The 11967-nt window shown below is 40.1% G+C and overlaps 1 protein-coding gene across 2 annotated transcripts in view; it reads left to right on the top strand.

The window, feature by feature from the left end:
* The first annotated feature begins 1769 nt into the window (after positions 1–1769).
* Positions 1770–11967, top strand: part of LOC124777058 — a 159581-nt gene continuing 149383 nt past the window's right edge. For both annotated transcript variants that reach the window (XM_047252332.1, XM_047252331.1), the window contains exon 1: positions 1770–1951. In XM_047252332.1, the coding sequence (XP_047108288.1) occupies positions 1946–1951 (6 nt within the window). In that variant the 5' untranslated portion in view covers positions 1770–1945. The remainder of the gene's footprint in view (positions 1952–11967) is intronic.

Below are 11967 nucleotides of genomic sequence, written 5' to 3'. Positions count from 1 at the left end.
TAGTTTGCCGTGGCATACGGAGCTCCATCGCAGTCTACAACACTGGTAGCATGCCGCGACAGCATGGACGTGAACCATATGTGCAGTTGACGGACTTTGAGCGAGGGCGTATAGTGGGCATGCGGGAGGCTGGGTGGACGTACCGCCGAATTGCTCAACACGTGGGGCGTGAGGTCTCCACAGTATATCGATGTTGTCGCCAGTGGTCGGCGGAAGGTGCACGTGCCCGTCGACCTGGGAACGGACCGCAGCGACGCACGGATGCACGCCAAGACCGTAGGATCCTACGCAGTGCCGTAGGGGACCGCACCGCCACTTCCCAGCAAATTAGGGACACTGTTGCTCCTGGGGTATCGGCGAGGACCATTCGCAACCGTCTCCATGAAGCTGGGCTACGGTCCCGCACACCGTTAGGCCGTCTTCCGCTCACGCCCCAACATCGTGCAGCCCGCCTCCAGTGGTGTCGCGACAGGCGTGAATGGAGGGACGAATGGAGACGTGTCGTCTTCAGCGATGAGAGTCGCTTCTGCCTTGGTGCCAATGATGGTCGTATGCGTGTTTGGCGCCGTGCAGGTGAGCGCCACAATCAGGACTGCATACGACCGAGGCACACAGGGCCAACACCCGGCATCATGGTGTGGGGAGCGATCTCCTACACTGGCCGTACACCACTGGTGATCGTCGAGGGGACACTGAATAGTGCACGGTACATCCAAACCGTCATCGAACCCATCGTTCTACCATTCCTAGACCGGCAAGGGAACTTGCTGTTCCAACAGGACAATGCACGTCCACATGTATCCCGTGCCACCCAACGTGCTCTAGAAGGTGTAAGTCAACTACCCTGGCCAGCAAGATCTCCGGATCTGTCCCCCATTGAGCATGTTTGGGACTGGATGAAGCGTCATCTCACGCGGTCTGCACGTCCAGCACGAACGCTGGTCCAACTGAGGCGCCAGGTGGAAATGGCATGGCAAGCCGTTCCACAGGACTACATCCAGCATCTCTACGATCGTCTCCATGGGAGAATAGCAGCCTGCATTGCTGCGAAAGGTGGATATACACTGTACTAGTGCCGACATTGTGCATGCTCTGTTGCCTGTGTCTATGTGCCTGTGGTTCTGTCAATGTGATCATGTGATGTATCTGACCCCAGGAATGTGTCAATAAAGTTTCCCCTTCCTGGGACAATGAATTCACGGTGTTCTTATTTCAATTTCCAGGAGTGTATATCTTGTTTCTATATAGTTTCCACTACCATGTTTTTTCCTAACCATATTTTTTAATAAGAGCTTGATTGCCATGTGGTCAGAGAAACCAGTATCTGTTACTTCAACCTGATAACTACAGGTCTCTTTGTTAATAAACACCTGATCAATTGTTGTCTCACACCCATCTCCATACCTGGTGATATCAGTTACTGTAGCTTCTAAAGTACATGAGGTGAAGAGATTTGGAATAGATTAGATTAGTACATGTTCCATAGATCATGAATACGACACTTTGTAATGACGTGGAACGTGTCAGGTTAATAAAAGGTGTCCATACAAGATATTACATTACACAAAATATTACATGACACTTAATTTTTTTGTGGGGTTGGGGAAATTACCCACTTACTATATCCAAAAATTCATCTAATGAGTAGAAGGAGTTGCCATTAAGAAATTCTTTTAATTTCCTTTTAAATGCTATATGGCTATCAGTCAGAGATATGGCCATGCGACATACTATAATCTATGGTGTGGGCATATTTTGAAATCCAAACAGTAAACAAATATCTTTGGTTACTTGAAGCGTCCTGTTTGAAAATTGGGAATTCTTGTCAAGATATGTCAAACAGCAGATTGCAAAATATTGTCTATCAAGGATTATTCCTTGTTATATCAGAATTATGTGAACGCTGTTTCATAACTTGGGACGCCTGAAGTGTTCGACGAAAATCATGCAGGTTAATGTAACATAATTTTAAACGTCATCTTCGTCACGACTTGCACATAATATTTCTTCTTGATTTTAATGTGATGGAATTTTTATCGTAAGTGATTGACGATATTAGCTGTTCCTCAACTTTCCGCTGCTCATTCTTTGATCACTGCCGTAACAGAATATTTCTCTTGGAATGTGGAAGTGGCGTTTGTGACAAAGTGAAGTATGATCTTAAACTTGTAGCAGTGGCGCGATTTCTGCCCTACTCGGCAATTAAAATGTCATTTTAGGCTTTCCCAGCGTATGATTATTTTGGAATGTTCCCTGGCTTCACTCGGCTGAATGCATGAGAACATTTCAAACTAATGAATGCTTTGTGTGTTTTTGTTGTTTAGTTGTACAAGAGATTACGTTTTAGATTTACATGATAGAATTAATTCTACATTTTTTCCCCATAAAAAGCTATACTAGAATTCCTGGATCAGTATTTCCGCTTGTTATAGTTCTAAGAGAGGGTTCATGTCCAACATTGGCCAGTTTTGTAAACTGGCCACGTATAAGTAAATGTGTTTTGTCAATCGATTCCTTACAAGACCTACCCCAAATGTAACGGACCGTACTAGTGATTATAATTAAATGATTTTGGAAATGCATAATCTGGCCTGGTTCCCAAAACTTGAATGCATTAGTTCCAGTTTTTTAATGGCGGTTATCTTTTGGAATTCCTAAAACCACCTAGTTCAGCTAAATTAGCACTTAGGATCATAGTTGTTCTTGAGAAGAGGCAAATAAGTATGTTTACATACTTTCCAATAATGTCATACCGAATAAAGTCCTGGTGTAAAATGTCTTCATTCCTCAAAAAATGTGCTGTAATGGTAATACTTGGTACTCACTCACAATCACCTGTTTAAGGAATTAGACGTTTGGCTACTGCTTCAGTAGGCCTACATTCTCTCATGAAGTTTGCCGTAAATAATCCGCTGCAGTTCAGAAGGAACAATGATATACATAATCACAATACCAGAAGGAAAAATGACATTCATTATGACACACTGAGATTGTCTTTAGCACAAGAAGTGGTGCACAATGGTGAAGCCAAAGTTTTTGTTCACTTGCCCAGTGAATTAGGGTGTTTGACAGTAAACGAAGTGAAATGTGAAAGTAAACTGAAAAGATTTCTCCTTGACATCTCCTCCTGTTCACTAGAATTTCTATTATTGTAATGTGAAAAAGATGTTGGGTAGGAATTAGTAACTTGCATCTGTGTAGGTACTTCTTTTTAAAAAAAATTAAATAAGGCCTTTTAAATAGTCATTATGTAGGCCATAGTTACAAAATAGTTTGTGAAAATAAAATTACTCGCTTTACATCTTTATTGTGCAAATGATCTGTGGAACATGAAACTAAGTTCAATGAATTCTGTAGCCATATTTCCCCCAAGTGTTAATATTGTTGAGATATTAGATGCTTATTTCCGTGACTATTGGAAAATTACCAAGCTATTTCAGTGTTAACATGTATATTTCTGGTAGGCAACAATTTGAAACTTCGTTATTAATTTTCAATTCATGTAAAGATTAGCTCAGCCGATTTTCCTTACCAATTCATGCCCAGTTCAGACTTTCTGGTTGCCATCTTGTATAATAACCTCAACATTGACAAGATGGGGTTAGTCTTTGTATTTTATCAAAATACATTTATCCACAAACCACTGACAAAGAAAAAAAAAATATTACTAACTAAATTTAGTTTGTGTAGTATGGCAGTGAGAGGAGATTATGGGGGGGGGGGAATATTCTATCCATCGTGCATGGAAAGGGAGCAGTATTGTTCAGCATTTCAGTTGTTCATCTTGGTCTACATTTCACAGAAGGGATATGCACACAGTCAAGAAATAGATCAGAGTGAGTAACATCTGCAGACCTCTGTTCTATGTATTAACAGTGAACTATCATTAAATAAAAAGTTTCTGGCTTACGGTCTTATCAAGTGGTTAAAATGCAATGATCTTTTAAGCAAGCAATTTTTTTTTTTTTTTTTTTTTTTTTTTTTTTTTTTTTTTTTTTTTGGGCATTTTCAAATGGTGTGACTGCCAGTGGACTACTGGTATGCCCTTATATACACAAGCTGCTAGCTGTGATGTCACTGGTGCTCATATCATTGCTGTATATGCATGCTTTGAGTCACCATCGATGCACCTGCTCCACCCTCACGATCACTGGATTCCACTCTTTGCTGAGTTCCAGGCCTTCATTTCTAATAAAGATGTTATCACTGATGTGTATTTTGATCATTTCTTTAATTACACAGTCTTGAAACTGTTAGTGTGAACCATGCTCTAGTAATTGGATGAAATTTGATGAAACCTCTGCAGCTCACATTATCAGCTTCTGGGTTGGTGTATGCTCCGGAAAGTCGTTACTGGATCGAATTTGATGAAACTTCAGCTGTGACTCTCACTAATGGCTTCTGCAACTATGTAATTAAAGAATCTATCAAAAAGAATAACCAATATCATCCTTCATAGAACAGTGTGGCTTGGGATGCATTGATTGCGAGGCTGAAGCAGCTGTGTTGAACTCCAAATCAGCGTATGCCCGTATAATCTGTATAAGGGCATACCAGCTGCGACTGACAGTCATACCATTTGACAGTGACAAAGGGGTGATTGGTTGAAAGCTCATGATGTTTTAACCACTTGATATGGCTGGTAGCCAGAGTACATTTTATTCTATGATACCACTGTGAGTCTCTGCATTTTACACAACTGTCATTAAAGTCTGTAACCTACTTATACCTGAACCAACTGCAAGCAAATATAACATCCTTAGTAAGAAAGCTGCTACTTTAAAAAAAAAACTGGATGTTATTGGTTATATTGTGTTGTCAGTGTTCAGTATCTGCTGTTTGCCTAATATGTATGATGGTGTAGGGGTCAAGGAGGTTATATAGAGAGTATTTTGGATAAACTACCCACCTAAGGAGATGGTGTTGAGGAGGACAAGTTATTTAACTGGCACATAAGTGTTAAGTTTTGCAATGTGGAGCATTTTTCAGCAACTAAGTGACAGTTATTGTTTAGCATGACTTTAGCAGTAGCCATTAACATGGATGTACAACTTGTGTGTTGTTGTATCCACACGAATGCTTCTAGAGCATAAAGGGAAGTAGTCAAACTAAGAATATGGTTGGTTTCTTAAGGCCTGAATGATCTTGGAAGTATATTGTTCGGTGGCACTTTAGCAGTGGCAATGATTTTGTTGAAGTTGTATGGAAAATATGAGACAACAGTTTCGTTTGTTGAAAAATTTTGCGGGATATTTAATCTCAATTTATGTATGTATGTTGAAGTAGTACTGCTTTTTGAGCTTGACTGGACCATTCCAGCATGATTTGCAGAAAATTACAACATGGGATGATTCATCTCTGAAGTAAATTGTCTAGAGTATGCCATAGGTTATTTTGTTCTCTTTTCTTACAGGTTTGTCCATATTAATTTATATAGAAGACACACATTCCCTGAAGGGATAATTTTTAAGTAAAAATACTTCAAAATTAGCCCAGATGAAAACAGTTGCCACCATATTTACTATAAATTGCATTTAATATATTCTCTTGACCACAATATGGTAAAAAACTAAGTTGTTTGATGTACGTCATATTTTTCTTGGTTTCTGATGTCTTCGGGTTCCTTTCAGTTATTGAAAATAAATAGATTTCTGAACGAAATAAGAACTTAGGGTCCCTACATCCACCTATGTAGGAACACAAGCTACAGAACAATTCATGGCAGATGTTAAATCATGCCAGCGTTACTATTTTTTTTTTTTTTCTTTCCTGCTCCATTTGTATACTAAGCGAGGGGAAAAAACTATATGCATATCTCTGTGTGTGCCCTGATCTCTCGATTCTCATGATCCCTGCATAAGATATACGATAGTGACAATGTAATGGTTTCAAAGTCTTCACCAAGCACAGATTCTCTACGTCCATCCAAATGGTTTTATGGGAATTGTGTTCTCGTTACTTCCATGTAGGCTACGTAGACCTCATACAACCCTAGTATCACATCTCTGAATTGGTTCGATGCCTACTTGTTGGGATAGCTAATGTTGGCAAAATATTCTGCAATTGCTCACACTACCATTTTGTATGCGATATTCTTTATAGGTGCACCATGCTTACCTAGAACCATTGCAACAAGTGTAAGTCTTCTATTCACCTTCCCTAGCACTGATTTAAAGTGATTGTCCCATTTCATATGCTACTTAGCATTACCCCTAAATACTTGTATGATGTGATATGCTCAATACATTAATCTTCAGGGTTGCCACAAGTTCTGGAAATCAGGGAATATCATGGAATTTCAAATGTGTCGGGGGGGGGGGGGGGGGGGGGGACTGGAAAATCTCGTTTTTGTCACAGTAGATGAAGTGGTTTGTTACTGAGATATCAGGCATAGTCACTGGCTGGATGCAGTTGATAACGTGCGCCGCTTCCCTACTCTCTCATTCTTGATGCTTTCCCCTTCCTGCCACTCCCCTCAGCTTGCAGCCAGTGCTGCTACCCCTTCTTGTCACTAGCCTAGCAGCTGTGGATGAGAGGTAGGGAGACATGAGGACTGGTTTGTTTGTATCTGATCCTCAGAGATTGTTGACACAGCAGCCGGAGACAACGGTCCTGTGTGCATGAGTTGTGTCTGAGTGATTGTGTGAATGTGTGTGTGCGCTCTCGTTTTATGACATAGGCTACGGCCAAAAATTTAGTTGTGAGAGTGTGAGTCTACATGCCTGTCTGTGGCTCAGTGACCATCTTTACAGTGAGTTGCTACCTATCCTCGTTAGTATCGATTCTCGGAGTATTTGCGCAAGTTATCTGTTGCACGGGTTGATCGGTGCGGTCTCATTTCATCAACATGCTGTCTGTGACACATAAATAGCAGGCCAAACAAGTGGATTCCTGCAGTGAGCCAAAACAGATAGCCATTTCTGCTGGTATCTCTAATGGATCGGCTCTGCTGATCTGAAGCCCATTGTTTCCCACTAACGTGCAGGCCTTGCCCTTAGGATCAAGTTTCACTGAGCTGTCCGCAGGCCAGGTCTGTTTCTGTGGTATAATGTGGTGGATTTTTGTAGTTTATCCACTGACCCTGGACTGAGGCACTCCTCGGCAGGTCAGAGACCACAGGTGATGGATTTCAGGAATTGTGACTGTCTCATCCCAAGTATATTGTACAGTTGGCATTTGATAGACATTTTATTTAATGTAGTACATTTTGGCACTTTGGAAGCAGTTTATATTTCAGAAAGTATGGACAGTAAGAAGAAGAAAATTGTGGCAGTCGCTGGCAGTTTGTGCGCTATATACTCATATATTTCTCGAAAGAAAAAAATCACACAATACCTGTAAAACAATAGACATATCACTGTGGGTAATAGCTGACAATAACAAACATAGTGGAACCAATATTTTATTGGCAGTTACCTATAGTGTCGGTTTATGCAACTCTTCCCTGGCGTATACTTCTTTCAAGTGACCTACTTTCTTCTGAGGTTATTTCTGAAATCAGTGAAGGCATTTTAACTCTGTCTTGTGACTCAAAGGAAATGCTTCTTAATGAAACACATATACCATTTATCATCTCCATCTAAAAACAGTTCATTACAAAAGATGTTGATGTTAGTAGTTGAGATTTTCGCTCATACTGGGGAGAAATGCAGAAGTCCTTACATTTTTTTGTCAACATACGTCTTTCACTTGGGGAAACTTGTGGCAACCCTGATCTTGTATCTGGTTCTTTCTCTTTGTTATAGGCATTATTCTAAATTTATCCACATTAAAGACAGTTGCTATTCATTACACCAAATGGGATTTTTGTCCATGTATTCCTCAGTCAACGATCTTATAGAGCTGTGATCCTATCTGAAAAAGTGGATATGTATACTGAAAACATAAAAGATCCTTCTTTTACTTACTTTCATTTCTGAGAGTTGTTTTCTGTCTCTTATAACATAACGGCTTTTTTTTCCAGTGAAATATTCCTTCAACCAGTCTTATATTTCCGATGGCACCCCATACGATTGTATATTGGGTAGTAGTCAACAAGGTGATACAACATTGCACGCCTTTAGGAATTCTAGGTAGATGGAATGTACCTGTTCACCTGCATCTGCTGCTTACAAAATCTGTATGAATAAAGCAAGCTGTGTTTCACATCAGTGGCGTTTGCTGATTTGTTGAGAGAAGCTGTTTTCCTCCAGGAGCATTATAATGTTTGAGATTAAAATATACTTGAGGATCCTCTAAATGGGATATTGGTCATTAATTATATATTCGTTATATCTTTTACCAGTTTGTAAACAGGATTATCTGCTCACTTTTCCAGTCACATGGAACTCGTCATGCAAAAGGTTTTCTATCAATACAAGGTAGGGAAGGAGCTAATTCCACAATGTATTAATGTAAAATTTAACTAGAATTCCATCAGAGGCTGATGCCTGGTGCCTTATTCATTTGAAGTGCCCTTAATAATTTTCAGTTCTGGAGATGGTAATATTGATACCTCCTCCCATCTGAGAGAATGTGCCATGGCCAGACATTGGTGCAGAGGTATCCTGTTGGATGAATACACTTTAAAATGTGGAATTTAGAATTTCTGCATTCTGTCTGCTGTACTCAGTTCAGTGCCATTCACAAGAGACTGACTGGAATGTTTGGACCCATTAAATGACCAGAACTTAACAGATTTTTGTGATAGATCTTTCACCAGTATGTGATAGTAAAAATTACTGTATACTTCGCAACAGCCCTTCCTATCGATGCATAAGTAGTAGCGTGAATGTAGTTGTCTCTGTTTCGCAACATTCTCTCTTCTTAAAGTGACTTGTACTGTATAGCAATTTATTACCTTCTCTCTGCGAACGGCTGAAAGCAAGGGGAAACTACAGCCGTAATTTTTCCCGAGGGCATGCAGCTTTACTGTATGGTTAAATGATGATGGCATCCTCTTGGGTAAAATATTCCGAACGTAAAATAGTCCCCCTTTCGGATCTCCAGGTGGGGACTACTCAGGAGGAGGTTGTTATCAGGAGAAAGAAAACAGGCGTTCTACAGATTGGAGCGTGGAATGTCAGATCCCTTTATTGGGCAGGTAGGTTAGAAAATTTAAAAAGGGAAGTGGATAGGTTAAAGTTAGATATAGTGGGAATTAGTGAAGTTCGGTGGCAGGAGGAACAAGACTTCTGGTCAGGTGAATACAGGGCTATAACTACAAAATAAAATAGGGATAATGCTGGAGTACGTTTAATAATGAATAGGAAAATAGGAATGTGGGTAAGGCACTACAAACAGCATAGTGAAGGCATTATTGTGGCCAAGATAGATACGAAGCCCACACCTCCCACAGTAGTACAAGTTTATATGGCAACTAGCTCCGCAGATGACGAAGAGATTGATGAAATGTATGATGAGATAAAAGAAATTATTCAGATAGTGAAGGGAGACGCAAATTTAATAGTCATGGGTGACTGGAATTCGATAGTAAGAAAAGGGAGAGAAGGAAACGTAGTGGATGAATATGGATTGGGGGGAAGAAATGAAAGAGGAAGCCGTCTGGCAAATTTTGCGCAGAGCATAACTTAATCATAGCTAACACTTGGTTCAAGAATCATGAAAGAAGGTTGTATACATGGAAGAAGCCAGGATATACTAGAAGGTATCAGATAAATTATATAATGGAAAGACAGAGATTCAGTTACCAGGTTTTAAATTGCAAGACATTTCCAGGGGCGGATGTGGATTCTAACCACAATCTATTGGTTATGAACTGTAGATTAAAACTGAAGAAACTGCAAAAAAGGTGGCAATTTGAGGAGATGGAACCTGGATAAACTGAAAGAACCAGGGGTTGTAGAGAACTTCAGGGTGAGCATTAGGGAACGATTGACAAGAATGGGGGAAAGAAATACAGTAGAAGAAGAATGGGTAGCTTTGAGAGATGAAATAGTGAAGGCAGCAGACGATCAAGTAGGTAATAAGACGAGGGCTAATAGAAATCCTTGGGTAACAGAAGACATATTGAATTTAATTGATGAAAAGGGAAAATATAAAAATGCAGTAAATGAAGCAGGTAACAAGGAATACAAATGTCTCAAAAATGAGATCGACAGGAAGTGCAAAATGGCTAAGCAGGCATGGCTAGAGGACAAATGTAAGGATGTAGAGGCTTAGCTCACTAGGAGTAAGATAGATACTGCCTGCAGGAAAATTAAAGAGACTTTTGGAAGAAAGAGAACCATCTGCATGAATATCAAGCGCTCAGATGGAAACCCAGTTCTAAGCAAAGAAGGGAAAGCAGAAAGGTGGAAGGAGTATATAGAATGTCTACACAAGGGCGATGTACTTGAGGACAGTATTATGGAAATGGAAGAGGGTGTAGATGAAGATGAAATGGGAGATATGATACTGCGTGAAGAGTTTGACAGAGCACTGAAAGACCTGAGTCGAAACAAGGCCCCCGGAGTAGACAACATTCCATTAGAACTACTGACAAAACTCTACCATCTAGTGAGCAAGATGTATGAGACAGGCGAAATACCCTCAGACTTCAAGAAGAATATAATAATTGCAATCCCAAAAAACACACGTGTTGACAGATGTGAAAATTATCGAACTATCAGTTTAATAAGTCACGGCTGCAATATACTAACGCGAATTCTTTACAGACGAATGGAAAAACTGGTAGAAGCCGACCTTGGGGAAGATCAGTTTGGATTCTGTAGAAATATCGGAACACGTGAGGCAATACTGACCCTACGACTTATCTTAGAAGCTAGATTAAGGAAAGGCAAACCCACGTTTCTGGCATTTGTAGACTTAGAGAAAGCTTTTGACAATGTTGCCTGGAATACTCTATTTCAAATTCTGAAGGTGGCAGGAGTAAAATACAGGGAGCGAAAGGCTATTTACAATTTGTATAGGAAGCAAATGGCAGTTATAAGAGTTGAGGGGCATGAAAGGGAAGCAGTGGTTGGGAAGGGAGTGAGACAGGGTTGTAGCCTATCCCCGATGTTATTCAATCTGTATATTGAGCAAGCAGTAAAGGAAACAAAGAAAAATTTGGAGTGGAATTAAAATCCATGGAGAAGAAATAAAAACTTTGAGGTTTGCCGATGACATTGTAATTCTGTCAGAGACAGCAAAGGATCTGGAAGAACAGCTGAACAGAATGGACAGTGTCTTGAAATGAAGATATAAGATGAACATCAACAAAAGCAAAACGAGAATAGTGGAATGTAGTCGAATTAAGTCAGGTGATGCTGTGGGATTTAGATTAGGATATGAGATGCTTAAAGTAGTAAATGAGTTTTGCTATTTTGGGAGCAAAATAACTGATGATGATCGAAGTAGAGAGGATATAAAATTTAGACTGGCAAGGAAAGCATTTCGGAAGAAGAGAAATTTGTTGACATCGAGTATAGATTTAAGTGTCAGGAAGTTGTTTCTGAAAGTATTTGTATGGAGTGTAGCCATGTATGGCAGTGAAACATGGACGATAAATAGTTTAGATAAGAAGAGAATAGAAACTTTCGAAATGTGGTGCTACAGAAGAATGCTGAAGATTAGATGGATAGATCACATAACTAATGAGAAGGTACTGAATAGGATTGGGGAGAAGAGGAGTTTGTGGCACAACTTGTTTAGAAGAAGGGATTGGTTGGTAGGGTATATTCTGAGGCTTCAAGGGATCAGCAATTTACTACTGGAGGGCTGCGTAGAGGGTAAAAATCGTAGAGGGAGACCAAGAGATGAATACACTAAACAGATTCAGAAGGATGTAGGTTGCAGTAGGTACTGGGAGATGAAGAATCTTGCACAAGATAGAGTAGCATGGAGAGCTGCATCAAACCAGTCTCAGGACTGAAGACCACAACAACAACAGATCTCCCACTACAATTTCATCTCCCACACTTCCCTCGTTACCAAATTGACTATTCTGTGATGTCTCAGGATATGTCCTATCACTGGATCTTTTCT

This window comes from Schistocerca piceifrons, chromosome 2 (assembly GCF_021461385.2).
Source record: "Schistocerca piceifrons isolate TAMUIC-IGC-003096 chromosome 2, iqSchPice1.1, whole genome shotgun sequence".
NCBI classification, from domain to species: Eukaryota; Metazoa; Arthropoda; class Insecta; order Orthoptera; family Acrididae; genus Schistocerca; species Schistocerca piceifrons.
The sequence above is the reverse complement of the archived record's forward strand: the minus strand, read 5'-3'. Positions and strand labels throughout refer to the sequence as shown.